This window comes from Contarinia nasturtii, unplaced genomic scaffold, assembly GCF_009176525.2.
Source record: "Contarinia nasturtii isolate CC-2019 unplaced genomic scaffold, AAFC_CNas_1.1 Cnas_scaffold_2678, whole genome shotgun sequence".
In the NCBI taxonomy this organism is placed as follows: Eukaryota; Metazoa; Arthropoda; class Insecta; order Diptera; family Cecidomyiidae; genus Contarinia; species Contarinia nasturtii.
In genome coordinates this window covers 1,261,977-1,277,626 of record NW_022199997.1, presented here as the reverse complement: position 1 = coordinate 1,277,626, position 15,650 = coordinate 1,261,977, and the positions used below count along the sequence as shown (strand labels likewise).

The 15,650-nt window shown below is 33.9% G+C and overlaps 3 protein-coding genes across 6 annotated transcripts in view; all 3 read right to left on the bottom strand.

Annotated features, from left to right (window-relative positions):
- Positions 1-1,934, bottom strand: part of LOC116348915 (probable multidrug resistance-associated protein lethal(2)03659) — an 8,498-nt gene extending 6,564 nt beyond the window's left edge. Inside the window, exon 1 of the mRNA XM_031780122.1 lies at positions 1,693-1,934. The gene's annotated coding sequence lies outside the window, so the exon portion shown is untranslated. The remainder of the gene's footprint in view (positions 1-1,692) is intronic.
- A 352-nt stretch (positions 1,935-2,286) lies between these two features.
- LOC116348916 (multidrug resistance-associated protein 4-like) lies at positions 2,287-8,695 on the bottom strand. Of its 3 annotated transcripts, none has more exons than XM_031780124.1 (16): positions 8,624-8,695; positions 7,241-7,478; positions 7,003-7,170; positions 6,772-6,931; positions 6,652-6,694; positions 6,498-6,570; positions 6,327-6,433; positions 5,280-6,267; positions 5,003-5,207; positions 4,018-4,942; positions 3,811-3,951; positions 3,636-3,725; positions 3,490-3,570; positions 3,020-3,419; positions 2,727-2,954; positions 2,287-2,637 (listed from the first exon to the last, which is right to left on the bottom strand). In XM_031780124.1, the coding sequence occupies exons 2-16, from the start codon at positions 7,423-7,425 to the stop codon at positions 2,370-2,372; spliced, it is 4,062 nt and encodes a 1,353-aa protein (XP_031635984.1). In that variant the 5' UTR covers positions 7,426-7,478; positions 8,624-8,695; the 3' UTR covers positions 2,287-2,369. The 3 variants fall into 3 exon arrangements, with proteins under 3 accessions (XP_031635984.1, XP_031635983.1, XP_031635985.1); XM_031780123.1 differs by having other exon boundaries at positions 8,572-8,690; XM_031780125.1 differs by lacking the exon at positions 8,624-8,695 and adding an exon at positions 7,606-7,691.
- Positions 8,696-9,169: 474 nt separating this feature from the next.
- On the bottom strand, positions 9,170-15,428 carry LOC116348750 (multidrug resistance-associated protein 4-like). Of its 2 annotated transcripts, XM_031779853.1 has the most exons (17): positions 15,190-15,428; positions 14,217-14,670; positions 13,987-14,154; positions 13,765-13,924; positions 13,603-13,682; positions 13,399-13,541; positions 12,843-13,330; positions 12,323-12,777; positions 12,061-12,266; positions 11,448-11,829; positions 11,116-11,372; positions 11,005-11,038; positions 10,741-10,937; positions 10,438-10,668; positions 9,883-10,363; positions 9,588-9,815; positions 9,170-9,507 (listed from the first exon to the last, which is right to left on the bottom strand). In XM_031779853.1, exons 2-17 carry the CDS (start codon positions 14,399-14,401, stop codon positions 9,255-9,257), a joined length of 3,948 nt encoding a protein of 1,315 aa, XP_031635713.1. In that variant the 5' UTR covers positions 14,402-14,670; positions 15,190-15,428; the 3' UTR covers positions 9,170-9,254. The 2 variants fall into 2 exon arrangements, with proteins under 2 accessions (XP_031635713.1, XP_031635712.1); XM_031779852.1 differs by lacking the exon at positions 15,190-15,428 and having other exon boundaries at positions 14,217-14,858.
- Positions 15,429-15,650: the final 222 nt, after the last annotated feature.

Here is a 15,650-nt window from a genome sequence, read left to right as displayed (position 1 = left end):
TGTATGGAATTATATAGAATTTTTTGGAATTATCGGAGTACTAGATTAAATTATGAGAATTACGAAAGTGAAGTAGTTTGCCCCTAGCGTATATTGGTTCGGTTTGACAGTGAACGTATGATAATTAATTAGGCCGCTATAAATATTATCTAACTATTTCATGAATGGATTAAACTACAATTCATTATGGAAACAGCGCGAATAAAACACAGCTTGAGCTATTTTTATTGTCAAGTTGAACGCAATTAATTTGATAATAAAACAATATGCGCTTTCACAGTGCAATGCATCTCATCGAGTTCAAGTTCCACACAATAATTTTTCCGAATATACATTATTTATTCAAATTTGCGTACTATAATTAGTTTATTTACTGTTAATATTGAACAAAAACAAAAAAAACGTCCCAATCTCAAGTTTAAAACGAGAAACAAACATTAATCATGGAATGATAGATTTTATATTTTCACATTTCAGTTTGTACCGTACGACAAGGGAGCTACAAAAACAATTTTGCGATTGGATGACTGTGAATCATTTGAAAACAGGCAAATTCACGTACTTTCAGAATGTTTTGAACAGTAGAAGAAAGAAATAATTAAAAGAAACGACTCCAAACTTTCACGAATTAAGATTGTCAAGAATCACTCACAACGTTATCGTTTTTTAAATATTGACTTTTAATGATATCGGCGCCTACTCTTCATATGCAACCCATTAATGTGTGTCAACAATAAACAGAGAATAATTCACCACACGCGTATTGATCAAGTTTCCATTTCAATCGATCATTAAGTTTTGTTTATTTATTGCAGTCAAGAAAAAGTTGTTTTGGATTCAATTCAAAAAATTTCGCTTCCAATTTAGTGAGTGATCACACATCAATTATCATCGCTAACTTCTATGCGAGTCTCCAGCGTATTTGCGGGCGATAGTTCAATCATTATCAATGATCGTTTGTCACTTGAAAATACATTTGATTTGGTTCAAGGCAATTGCAAAAATTAAGCAAAATAAACAAACAAACAAAGTCATTTAATTGGTAGGAAATTTAGTTGGAAAATTCGTTAAAGAATATTGAACATTGTTCGAAAACCTAACGAAAGTAATAAATTTTTAAGTATCGTAATAACGCGAAACAATTAAATTTCAAATAACTGTGCTGTCACTATTTCTGTCAACTCTTCACACTCGCAAATCATTTCAGCCGAATGAATGTGTATAATTTTATTTATCGCAATTGCAGACACTAGACAGGCTCATTAAAGCAAATTGAAGTGAATGAATCGCGTGCCGCAATGACATTTGTTTCGCATACTTCAATTCTTCTCAATTGATTTGTATCAATTGACAGCCGTATTCAAAGCAGCATTTTTCATCGTCATCATAGTTTCATATTTTAAGCACACACACCACATTCCATTGGTGTTGGTTAATAGCCGTTCACGCATTAAATATTTGTTTCTCATTCTCTACTACAATTGCCAATATTCTCATGAATACATTACGAAATCAGAAAAATACATGTCGGATCAAAATGTCCAACAAAGTAGCATAAGGTGATAGCTCAAAACACGATTTTTAATTTTTACACCTTCAATAACTTGTACGATTTAACAAAAAAAGAAATGTAATTTGTTTTAAAATTGTTTATAAAATCAATCGTATCTCGTCTGTACAACTTTCACTTACGAATTTATCTCATATGAATTTTTTATTATAAAAAAAATCAAACATTGAAATTTCGCCAATTAAATTGTTTTTGTTCCAAAAAATTGATCTTATTATATACACGGGTTTTTTACGCTTATGGCGTAAAATGTCTATTTCGACACAAATATTTTTTTTCGTCTGTTTTTCGTATTTTTTAATGACAAAATAATATTTAATTATAAACAAAACACATGTGAAACGTCGCCGGTTTATTTGACAAGAGTTCGACGTCGACTGAGTCATGAGAACTTACAAATTACGTTTTAAAAGTCAAACACGGTGTTGCGGTGCGCTGCCTTCGTCGCATGCATTTTATTTTTCACTGGAACAAGCGTCAAGCACGCGGTTATTTGCTATGCGTCAAGCACGCGGTTTATTTACTCGTGCGTATGTACGTACATTAATCCGTTTTTTCATATATTTACAATTTTATCACTTGATCTGAAATTACAGATCATATTTAGATGACTTCTGAATGAACTGATACCAAAAATTATCACAAGGTCACTTTTATCTTTTGTGTAAAGTTTTATTGTAATTTTATTATTTAATTTTTTCATAAAATAACTGTACAAAATCGTTTGTTGCAATAAATTTAATGAAAAATCGTTTAGCTTTAAAATGTGTATAATATAGTGGGGAAGAATTTACATAATCTATACGTTTCTTAGATTCTTATATTTATCTTTGGCAATGGCAAGTAATCGGTCAAACTCTTGCATTCCTAATGCCTCCACCATTTTACAAAATAAACTTTCTTTGTTTTGCATCAGTGTGTATGGCTCATCAAATTCCACAGCAACGCCACCTTCCATCACCAGAACGCGATCGGAATCGATAACCGTATTGAGTCTATGGGCCACAGTTATGACGGTCGAATCTATAAATTTATCTCTAATTGTCCGTTGAATCATTTCATCCGTTCTGAAAACACACAATTTAATTAGAATACATAATGTTTTTACAGTAATCTAATCGCTGATTAGATTAACAATAGTAAATAAAAGACGCACCGAAGATCAACGTTAGCCGTTGCTTCATCGAGTATTATGATACGATTTTTGCGTAAAATTGCACGAGCTAAACATAGAATTTGTCGTTGTCCGATACTGAAATTCTGCCCGTGCGCTAATACGGGCATTTCCAATCCACCGCCTTCGCTAATAAACTCTTTCATTCCGACCATTTCCAAACCGTTCCAAATGTCTTCATCACTATATTCTTCAAACGGATCCAAATTTCTAAAAAATGATAATATTTTAGTACAAATTCAACAATTTCAAACACAAATAAATAGAAGTAGCACCTTCTCAAAGTGCCGGAAAAAAGAGTTGGTTCTTGGGGTATGATTGAAATACGCGATCGCAGTACATTCAATTCAAGCGAAGATGTATTAACATTGTCTATTAAAATATCACCATCGACCATTGCCAATCGGAAAATTGAACCAATTAATGACGATTTCCCAGCTCCTGTTCTGCCAACGACACTGACTTTTTCTTTTGGCTTCAGTGAAAATGATAAGCCACGTAAGACTGGTTCGTCAGAAGCCGAATATCGATAAAATACTTTTCGAAATTCGATTTTTCCCAGCTTTGGCCAATCGGCCGCTACAATTTGCGGTATTTCAGGCTGCTTCTCTGGCTCCAAATCGCTATATTCAAGAATTCGCTCAACTGACATCAAATGGTTTGATACTTCGGCACCTGCAGAATTCAATATAGAGCTAGTGTAAATTTGATGATTTTTGTAAAAAAAAATTATATTGATACTTTCTTTGACGTACTCCCCACTGCAATAGTCCAGTTAATGAAAGCGCCTGTGTTATAGCTAAGCCCACGCGATCTCCAGTTACACCTGCAAAAAATAATAGAAAAAAAATATTGTTTTCCCCGTGAAAATGTTTCGCATGGCATACATACTGTTATTGATTAAAATAAAATAGTAAATAACACAGCCAACGAATAGGTACACCATCAAATCAAGTGACATTCCAAATCCCGATGACGTTCCTTGCAAAAGATAAGATAAAACTATGTTTAAATCAATGCAATCATAACTAACAATCTGACGGTCTCCGCAAAATTAAAAGCCTACCGATATACATATACCACGTGCCAGTGTTCAAATCTTGATGATTTTCATATTCTTCACGCAGTAAATTCTGTGCTTGAAACGCTCTTATCGTTGATAGGCCGCCCATTGTCGCCGAAATATGACTAAATACCGGAGACTTTGCTGGAAATTTATGAATCGATTAGTCATTTAATTCAATTGTCTTTAACATGAAGAATGGTTACATACTTATTCCTTCAAATCGCTTAATATTCGTTGAACTTTTTAAATAAATGTTACGTGCGATGATGAAAAGAACGGCCATTATCAGTATCACTATTGAAAATTTAACGTTTGTATAAACGGTGACTAAAATGGCACCAACCATTGATAAATTGATTTGCGTGGCGTCCAGAAATGATTTTGGCAATGCTTCATCGGTGCTGCCCATATCTTTGGACAATCGATTCATTATTCTGCCAGATGTGTTGCAATTAAAGAATCTCATCGATGTGTGGATTAAACCACTGAACATTGAATCGTGCAGCTTTTGAGATGCAACCGCACAAAATCGAAAGAACGTCACAGATCTGGTTAAAGCGATTATAAGCAACGATGCCATTATTCCCGCATAGATATATGTATACGTCTCGGTTGACCAGTCATTCGATGACGATTCATTCAGTATTGATGGATTTGATGAATTCACGGACTCGTTTATGAGTTTCATTTGCTTCGATTCAAATGTTCGGTTTTCTTCTTGTCGTATCCAATAAGATACCCATATATCAGCAACACTGGCCAAAATTTGAGAGAGCAGGAATGAAATGACTAGAAAAACTAAAGTAAATGGTTTTTTTGCTGACTTTAGATAGTTTATAGCCAATGATCCTTTGACTTTTCCTTTCGATGAAGCTTCTAGTGCATTTAGCAATTCTTTCTCCTCGTCGGCTTGATTTCGATGCTCTTCTGGCGTTTTTTCATTATTTAGACACGTTTTGGCTGCTAAGCTATTCTCTAATGTTACCGTTGAGTTTTGTCGGGGAATATTCGCTATATCATCATTCTCAATAGATTTATCGTCTCCGTTCTCTTCAGTCTTATTCAATATGCTGGTAAAATCAATTCCACTTTTTAAGATATCGTCATAGTTTCCCTGCATTTCAATTTTACCCTAGAATTTAATGAAAAAGAAAATTATTATCGAATCAAGTTTAGTTTTCAGATTGATTACATTTTTCAAAACAATAATCCAATCGGCTTCCTTCAGAAAATGTACAGAGTGCGTGATTAGAATACGTGTAGCGTGTTGTCTTGCCAAGTACCCATTTCGACCAAGACATTTGTTGAACAGATGTAATTGCACATGATTGTCGACAGCACTCAGTGGGTCATCGATTAAATATATATCGGCTTTTCTATACATTGCTCGAGCCAAACTGAAATGAGAATAATCAACAAAATTGAATGTTAAATATTTTATCGATCGATTCATTTAATACACATCTTACTTGATTCTAACTTTTTGACCCCCAGAAAGGCCGGCTCCATTTTCACCAACCAAAGTCATATCGCCATCACTAAGCTGACTAAAATCCTTTGCCAATGCTGTGCTTTGAACAATTTCATTGTATCGCATTCGATCCATTGATTGGCCAAATGTGATATTCTGTCTAATCGACGAGGTAAAGATCCAACTCTCTTGGCTTGCATATGACACCGTACCATTGATTCCCAATGAGCCTTGGGTCAGTGGTAGTTCTTTTAGCAAAACTTGCATAAATGTCGATTTACCACATCCAACCGAACCAACGACAAACACCAATTTTCCTTTCGGTATTTCCACTTCGATGTCTTGCAGTGCAAATGATTTGTGATCGGTTGAGTTTGTTTGCGTGCCATTTTTGTATGACCCAATTTTCTTTTTGATTTTTACACATTTTTTGTCATTGCTAATGTCGGCCCATCTGGCAGAAATATTTTTCATTAAAATTGCAATATTTCGTGATTCCAATTGATCTTTGTCGATGTGATCTGAATCGATTTTTTCGATTTGTTGGCCAGTCTCTTCGTATTCTAGAAACATTTGCAAACGTTTAAATGAGACGAGTACCTCGCCGAACTCAGCCAAACCACGAACAAAGGTTTGACACATGGCATGCGACACCGCCATAAACAAATAAGAAATCATAAATATTTTTGACACCAAAATATGTTCACGACCATACAATAAAATAACGGATAAAACTGTACAGAAGAGTGCCATACGTGTGGTGAACAAATTGAATGTCATGTATAATGCACGGACGTATGCATTTTTTAGCACCATTTTCAATTCCAGTTGTCTTGCCGTTGCAATCAATTGCGCAAATGGCTGTTGCCAACAATACATCTTAATAACTTGAACGCCAGACACAATTTCATCCATGAATCGAACACGTTCATCCGTTCGTAATGCAGTTTTGAAACGAATTGCGGCAGACAATTTTCCAGCATAGCCTGTTGATTCATTTTATTATTAGAGTGGGCACAGCATTTTAAGAATGGAAATCACTCACTTTGAATAGGCACAATAAGGAAAACAATGGCCAATCCTATGAAAGCAGCCCATCGAATTTCATTCCATAAAATATATGCAGCTGCGATTGTCATTATCGGTGACGTCCTGAAAGCAAACGCAAATCAATAATCTATTTCTCATTTATACATGAATTTCAATTAAAATTTACCATAAATTATGGATGACAACAGATACAATATCAAAGCGATTTACATCATTCGATAATAAATTGACTAATTTCCCTAAAAAAAAACAACAAACACATAGTAGGCACGTTGAAATTCATGAATCAAAAGAGCTATTTAATAGTTGTTCTCTAATACCTGGTGCGGTATCGTTTAAGGCACGTTGTGATAACCGAAGAGACTAAACGAACGAGAAAGAGAAAAGATCAAAGTGTGAGTATGATAAGCTAAATAGATAAAATCAATGTAAACCTTTACCTTGCGGTAAATGAGGCTGCACATACTAACTCTAACTCTCATTCCATAGCAATATCCCAAAAAGAAATAATGAAGTAATGAAATTCCGGCAAAAATGGTTATAACGAATATCGCTGTACCATATATGAGAGCATCTTCTCGTTTCATTTCGGAGGCTTTCCTACAGAATGGATGCAAATACAATAAGCATATGTGGGCCACAACAATAGCAACGAAATTATTCTATATTACCGAAAATATGATAAAAGTTTTTCCAATAAAAATGGAATAATTAATCGTATGACGACATCATTGAGGAAACTCAATATTCCCATAATAATCAGTTCAAACCAAAATGCTTTTACTACTGCTCGTACTAAAGATGGTTTCGATTTTTTCTTGCATTCCTCCAGCCACGTCCTATGCAAAAAAAGACGGATACATTTCGTTAATCATTAAATTCCATTCAACTAGAGCATAAAGTGTTTACTTTTCAATTCTGTCACCAAGTACGCTGGATCGATCTCTTTGAAGCGGTTCATTGGCATCGTTTGCGTCTAAGACTTTGTCGTATGTTGTCTTGAAGATAGGTATTGCCCATATAAAAAATATTTGTGATATAAAACTTGCAGATTCACGAGGGTTCTCACGCAATTTCCTTTTCCCGGATTCCATTCTTTTCGCTTTGTCAAATGTTTGCTGTCATTTCTTTGCGCTAGCCACTACAACTGAAAAGTAAATATTAGGAAGAACATAGAAATTAGTTTCAAAATATCGTGAAAATATCAAATTTATAGGGTTATCTTCATCAACAAGTTTTTTTTCAAGTTGATAAGATTAAAGTGATTGCTCAACTTAAAGTTTGTTCGAAATTATGATTCGGCAGGGAATTTACTGCAATCCAAATCCGCATTGCGTTCACAGTCAGCAAGTTGATTTATTATTCTTGTTCAATTTATTTATAAACATGTCTTTTTCGCATTAATTATTATTACTAATATTTATCCAGAGTGTTTAATGGAAGATTCTCGCACTTTCAGATTTATTTGAATTGAAATGATGAAGTTGACGAAGTGTAATATAAAGCAAATGCAATGTTTATATCTTTAAAGTGGACTGTTTGAAGAGAATTTATCTTACTTTTCAAACAACAAGTTTTTGTATATTTTTGTGACAATCAAATAAAATTCTATGTGGATTTTCAGCTGTGGTAGCAAAATTGGAAAAGTGACGCATGCATTCAGAGTGCTCTGCAATAAAATGTTGCAAAACTTTCAATAAATAACAACAAAACGTTGATTCACGATGATGGCAAAAATTGATTTGAATAAAAATCATAACCCATCGTCGTGGTAAAACAATTGTACTAAACTCAATTTATAATTTATATTTATTGTGATTTGTGCATTTATCTGTTTGTTATCAGAGAGAGAAACTGGCGAAAATACTGAAAAATTCCGATATTTTTTTTGGTATAAAATAAACTTCATATCAATACAAGTATTTCATTGAAATTTCATTGTCAACTTTAAAAACCATTGAAGTTTGAACAAACTTGGAACTTATTTTCAAATGGCCCTTTTTTAAATGATTATGCAGCCAATATTGTGCAGTGGAATATTTGTTAACTATTTTCTATAATGTTTTTCATTCGTTTTTCTCGATGATTATACGAAATCAATAGCTGATACAATAACAAAAGTGCAAATCGAATTAAATTCACTCTCGTTCAACGCAATTCGATGCCAACTTAATCAATCTTAAACTAATACAATTTCATTTATAAGTAGATCAATCAAATGGTAATTTAATCGAGCTTACGAAAACAAATCAATTGAAAACGATAAATAACGAAATAATTAATAATATGCACACAAATTAAGTCGGAAGAAGTCACCGCAACCGAACGATTTATTTTTTGTTTAACTGGTATCGGCAAATGTCAGTGCTGAACTGTGTGATACAAGCACGGTTCGATAGTTGACAGAACAGACTTAAAAAGAAGACACATATGTTTGTCTCGCTCTTGCCGCCATTAAATCGAAATGCATCGAAGGAAGCGACAAACAAAACAAAATAAACCAACACATATGATTTGAGCTCATCGCTATAGCTATATAAACAAGTTATATTCCGTAGTCCGCGTGTGAATGTGTTGCTTTCCTTTTCATTATACTATGTTCCGCTCACTCCACCACAACAGACGAAACAGCTGATTGCATGTTTTATTCGCATGCTTGTCTAAATGAAAGTATAGATTACATCCTTTTTTCTTTCTTTTCTTTCAAAAAGTAAATGTATCAATGTCAGAAGCGTACTTTGAACTTTTGAGCAAAATAAATTTTTACAATCGAAAAATGCTCAAAATATTCCTTTATTGCATACAAATAAAATGTGTACTTTAATTTTTATGGTATTTTCTTTTTAATTGTTTATTCATTAATAACAAAACAGTCAATAACAATGGTAAGACAAAATTTTCGTTTTTTTAGGCTTTTTATAATTCACAGTTGTTTGGTTTTGGCAATTTCTAGAAATCGTTCGAATTCTTTGTGACCAAGAGCTTGAACCATTTCCTTGAAATATCCTGAGGTTTTTGTCAATAGATTGTAAGGCCTATCATATTCGACGCATTTGCCTGCGTCTATCACCAGAACGCGATCGTAATCGATGATTGTATTCAAACGATGCGCAATCGTCAAAACGGTATGATCGGCAAATTTTGTTCGGATTGTTTGCTGAATCAGTTCGTCGGTCCTAAAATAAAATCGAATGATACACATAAATACTAGCCATAAGCCAAAAATGGCCGAACAAACGTTCAATGCCAAACTAACTGAGAATCAACATTCGCTGTGGCCTCATCAAGAACTAAAATCGTATTCTTTTGTAGAATTGCACGAGCCAGGCACAAAATTTGCCGCTGGCCGTTGCTAAAATTTCCACCGTTTGCTAAAACATTTAAGTCCAATCCATGGCTTCCGCAAGCAATGTGTCGCATTTTAATATCATCAAGTGCACTATAGATTTCATCATCACTGTGCTCATTGAGTGGATCCAAATTTCTGAAAGAATGAAAAGTGAATTCTCTTTCAATTTGTATGTTTTTTTTTTTTTTTTTTGATAATTTACTGTCTGAGTGTGCCAGAGAATAGTAACGGTGTTTGTGGAATAATCGAAATATTTGATCGAAGTAATTGTAAATCAATAGTTTCGGTGTTAACGCCGTCTATAAGTATTTCGCCTTTTACATAAGCCATTCGAAATAGAGCGCCAATTAATGACGATTTCCCAGCTCCCGTTCTGCCGACGACGCCAATTTTATTTTTTGGCAAAACATCAAATGATATTCTATGTAAAACCGCTTCGGATTCGTACGCATACTTATATGTGACGTTGCGAAATTCGATACGACCGTCACTGGGCCAAGATTGCGTCATTTCTTTTCGTTTTTTTGGTTGGTATTCTGCTTCTAAGTCACTGTATTCTTGTATACGTTCAACAGATATCAATTGATTTGCCACTTCACATGAATGCCGAATGCCCCACTGCAGTAAAGACGTCATTGTCAGTGATTGAGTTACAGCCAAACCGACTTTATCGCCCGAAGTACCTGAATTATTTATATGAAACACATGTCATATGTATGCGAATGTGTACTTTTTATAAATAAATATTTTCAAGTACCAGTGTCGAATAGTAGGAAGCTAAAAATTACAATAAACACCAAAACAAAACACATGGCATCGAGTGCAAAACCAAATGCACAACTTGTTGAAATAAATGCAAACCATAATGAAGTATGACTATCTTGATGTCGGTCGAATTCGTCAATTAGAATTTTTTCAGCACTAAAAGCTCGAATTGTTGACAAACCCTCCAAAGATACAGACATATGTGTATACAAAGGAGAACGACCTGTTAATTTGTCACAGTTTTATTAGAAAATGATTTATAACCAAACACTATCTTATCAATCAAAATATTTACTTATGCTCTCGAGACGCTTTAAACTTTTGGAGGTTTTAAGGTAAACACCTCGTATAATCCAAAATACAATCGCAATTACAGATAATGGAATCAAAACTACCGGAATTACAAAGGCAGTTAAAATGATTGCGCCACACATATTCAAATTTGTTTGAATGGAATCTAAAAACACTTTTGGTAGACTTTCATCCACCGTACTGAAATGGAAATGTTGGAATTCAAAAAAAAAGACTGAAACAAGACATAAATTATGGAATTGTTTACCCTATATCACGCGAGAAGCGATTCAAAATTCGACCTGCAATTTATGTAAAAACCAATTAAGCTAAAAATAGATAAAATATTTGAAAAAGATTGGTTTTATCAAAATTTTACCGGGTGGGTTCAGATTGAAGAATCTCATCGATGTTGATATCAATGCTTTGAACATGTTATCATGTAGGTTTTGCGAGGCTTTTATGCAAACATTATAAAACGATATAGATCTCGCAAGAGCAAACACGAATATTGATGCAACTAAAATGCTGTAAATTACGATACATGTACTTGTACTGAGGACATCTGTGCTCCCACGTGCCGTTGCATTGAGTGCAATTTGATTGTACATATGTCGCGTTTCTTCTTGATATATCCTGTAGTTATTTATACAATGAACGGTCAAATAAAAACAATTTTAATGATTATTGAGCAAAAATGAATAATCTCACCAAAATGAAACAAAATAGTCCGTTCCGCTTGCTGACAATTGGGCGAGTATGAATAGTAAACATATGATAAACAATACGATGGGCTTTGCACCAGATTGAAAATAACTAAAAAATGACGATCTTTGTGATTCGGTGGTGCTTTCTTCATAAAATTGTAGCGATTCGATGAGACATGGGTCAAATTCACTCTCACGCCGCATACTCTCATATTCGCTATTCATTGATGTTATTGACAATGACTTTACTGACACTCGTGATACTTTACGGCGTCTTTGATTTTCGTTCGTTTCTTGTTTCTGCTTTTGTTCATCGATTTCGCTGTATATTAAGGGGAATTCAATCGAATTCAAATCATGCGGATGCCCTTGAGCACTTATTTTTCCTTTTTTTTAATGATGAAACAAAGATAAGATCAATTAATGACCAGTGTAAACTAAGGATTGAAATGACAAATCGTGTAATTTCTTTATATTTCGAAAGAAGAATATTGATTATAATTTTGAGGCGGCGTAATTAATACAAGTACACTCAAAATTCATTTAAATTATAAAGTGAGTCAATATTATACGAAAACAATCACACAACTTGTCGTAAAAATCGTAAATGTACTAACCATCATTCATTACGATTAACCAATCGACATTTGTCAAAAAATGCAAATGATGCGTGACTAGGATGCGAGTTGATTTTTGTTTTGCTAAAATTCCATTCGGACCTATACAATCTGTAAACAGATGTAATTGCACATGATTGTCGACCGCACTCAAGGGATCGTCTAACAGATAAATATCAGCCTTTCGATACGCAGCTCTTGCCAAACTGGAAAAATACAAATTCAATAAACTCGTTGTGGTTTTATTTAAATTTCATAGTACTTGATGCGTGAAAATTGTCCCGTGGATAGCATTGCTTTTTGTCCAATTAACGTCTGGTCCGCATATTCAAGTTGATTAAAATCCTTTTCCAAGTCGCATGCCTTCACCACCATTTCATAACGTTTCCGATCAAATTTTTCACCAAATAGAATATTCTGACGAATTGACGAATCGAAGACCCATGGTTCTTGTGATGAATACGATATGGTACCGTTTAATGTTAACAATCCAGTCTCTGTGGGTAGTTCACGTAAAAATGCTTGTAATAAACTTGATTTTCCCGATCCAACGACACCAGTGACGCCAATTAATTTTCCCTTTTTACGAAATTCCAAATTTATATCAGACAAATTGAATGACATTTGATCGGATGGTGTCCATCGTGCGTTCATCTTTCGAGTACAAATGGTAAAATTTTCGCTGTCGATATTGTTTAGTACTCGATGAAATTGCTCCTAGAAGTAATGATCAATTGTGCATCACTTAAAAAAAAAGTCGAAAGAAAGGCGCTAATCCATACCTCTGGGTTTTTTTCGGTTAAAGTGTTGGTACTTGGCAAAGTATTTAATACTTTTTCTTCACTTTCCAAGAAGCTTTGAATCCTCTCAACGGCAACGAGCCCTTCAGCAATCTCGGTAATGCCACGTACAAACATTTGTGAGAGCGTTTGTGCAATCACCGAAAAATATGATGAAACCACGAAAACTTTTGCAGCCGTTATGTCTTGTTCGCCATACAGGAAAATTATTGATAAAAGTGAACAAAACAGAGCAATTCGCGTGGTAAACATGGCGAATGTCATGTACAATGCACGCACATATGAATTTTTTCGAACAACCTTTAACTCAAATTTACGTGCCAAGGCAATTAAATTTGTAAAGTGTTTCTGCCAAGCCATCAATTTGATCATATGAATGCCGGAAATAATTTCGTCCATCAATCGAATTCGTTCGTCAGTACGTTTGGCAGTTTGATTTCGAAAAGTTACAGAAAGTTTTCCGGAATAACCTGTCGTGAAAACAAAACAAAATAGTAAAGGGAACTATGTGTGTATATTTTTAAAGTCGCAGCATTACTCTGAATAGGTACAATGACGAATACAACCAAGAGGCCCAACATGCCAGCCCATTTGATTTCAATCCATAGTAAGTATCCAACGGTAACAACTAGTAACGGAGCCGTCCACATCGCATTTATAAACATAGACATCGCGTCAAACCTATACACATCAAATCTATGTAAATCAACAATTTTTTGGTTTGTATTTTTATCTACCATACCTAAACACATCGTTCGATAGAATGTTCATAATTTTGCCATGTGATGTATTTTCTAGTGTTGCATGTGATACCCTTAAAGCCTTCAAGTGAATATTATGTACAGTTCTTTCCATTATTTACTTTTTAAATTAAAAATTAAATTTAAACTTATTTAAAACATACTTTACGGTAAAGGATACTTCCAACGGCTACTCTTACTTTCATTCCATTGTAATAGCCCGTCATAAAGAGTTGATTGATTGTCAAAACGCCCAAGCCACTCAGAACAACCATGCCGCCAGCATACAAAACGGCCTCATTATGGCTTACTTCAGATTTTGATCTGAAATGAACATGTTTGTTTCTTTTTATTTGGATTCTTTTCAAATGGAAATTCACACATACTTGAAATATTGTAGAAATCGACGAAAAAGTTGTGGCTGCGCAATTTTAAGTATAACATCGTTCACTAGACACAATAGTGCCAAAACCAAGTATTCTTTCCAAAATGTCTTTGCGATGGCTCTGAATAATGAAGCGCATTTCTTTTCGTTTTGTTCCTGGTCCCAAAATCTATTTGTTAAACACATGCATTTAGACCATTTACAATTATTGCCATTAATGATTGAGGTTACCTTTGTAATTTATCAGCTAAAACCTTTGATTTGTCGCATTGTCGAGATTGAAAAATATCTTCAGTTTCCAATGGTTTTGAGGAGCCTTCTTTTAGTAATGGATACACCCACGCAAAAAACAGCACCGAAAATATATTGGCTCCATCACGTGGATTTTCTTTTAGCTCTATTTTCACAGAATCCATGATCTTTTACAATTCATTATGTCTGTTCGGGAATTTCAAGTTTTGTAACTGCTATTTTGTATAAAATTAAACGTTGCACTCTTTGAACTGATTACTTCGAATGTTTACAGTCCAACCGTAATGTACTTTTCTTTATTCTACAGATCACTTTGAATAGATCCATTACGTTCGACCATCGATAAGTAACTATTTTTTATTACTCATGGACACATCGGCTCATATCACATTCTTATCAATATTGAAGTCGTCGTTTCTCTCACGTCTCTCAACTTTGACCACCAACAATTTACAATTGTGATAAAACAAAAATTGAACTTAAGATATTAAAATGAAGAAGATATTATTGATATGTTGAAAATAATAAATTATCACGGGGTTATGAACGGATATGGTTTCGTATAAATATATGCACAACGATTATAAATTATCATTCATTTTTATTTAAAAAAATTTACATATAAGAAGTGAGAAGATTTGAACAGAAATTCATATAAAATACACATTATAGGAAATTATGTTATATTTCGTTTTCACCCACTTGACCTCTATTTTTCAAAATCAAAACGGACTTTTTTCCATCAAAAAAATGTCAAAAAAGAAAAATTATTTCGTTAAAGTCGATTATTTTGTACAGTTTTTTCGCAGCCAAAAAAAAAATCTCAAACTAGGAAGTCTTCATGTCACCGCATTGTTATTTGCATGTAATAATGCTTTGCAATGTGAAACATTGTTATGTATTCAGCTTTTGATTTCATTGTTAATCTATTTTTAAAAACTCCCATACATACACTTGCTATAATCTGATTCCTATGCTTTCACAATTTCAATCAGTTTTTTCTTTGTTCACAAGAAATGTCTTGTCAACTTTTTTCGAATTTCAACATCAATTTTATTTAAATCGATTTTTATTCACAACTCTGTCACGCAACGACTTATTTCACGGTCAAATGTAAATCACTTTTCGGTTTGTTGAGAAATTCGTTCATATTATTAGGTATCCCTGTGATTGAGTTGCTTACCCGTTAAGTATTTGTGCATTACTAATCGCGTATGCCGTACGGAATAATGTGCTGAGTGGAAAACGTTCACGTTTGAGCTAAGCGAATTCCGACGAAAAAAAACCAACTCGGAAAATTTGACGAGATCGTACGAATTCACGTAAACTGTGTCTTGTGCACGTCCGTAGCCAAAAACTGGTTTTCAACAAAATAATTTCTACACATCAACAAACCTAATCATCTTGAACATT

Coding starts and splice junctions, on each gene's coding strand:
- LOC116348916 (XM_031780124.1), bottom strand. CDS start 7,425: ATGGAATCCGGGAAAAGGAAATTGCGTGAGAACCCTCGTGAATCTGCA. Junction 3,952..4,017: donor TAAGCGATTTGAAGGAATAA/GTATGTAACCAT, acceptor ATAAATTTCCAG/CAAAGTCTCCGGTATTTAGT. Junction 3,420..3,489: donor GCAGTGGGGAGTACGTCAAA/GAAAGTATCAAT, acceptor TGAATTCTGCAG/GTGCCGAAGTATCAAACCAT.
- LOC116348750 (XM_031779853.1), bottom strand. CDS start 14,401: ATGGATTCTGTGAAAATAGAGCTAAAAGAAAATCCACGTGATGGAGCC. Junction 13,542..13,602: donor CTATCGAACGATGTGTTTAG/GTATGGTAGATA, acceptor TGATGTGTATAG/GTTTGACGCGATGTCTATGT. Junction 13,331..13,398: donor CGTCATTGTACCTATTCAGA/GTAATGCTGCGA, acceptor TTTTCACGACAG/GTTATTCCGGAAAACTTTCT.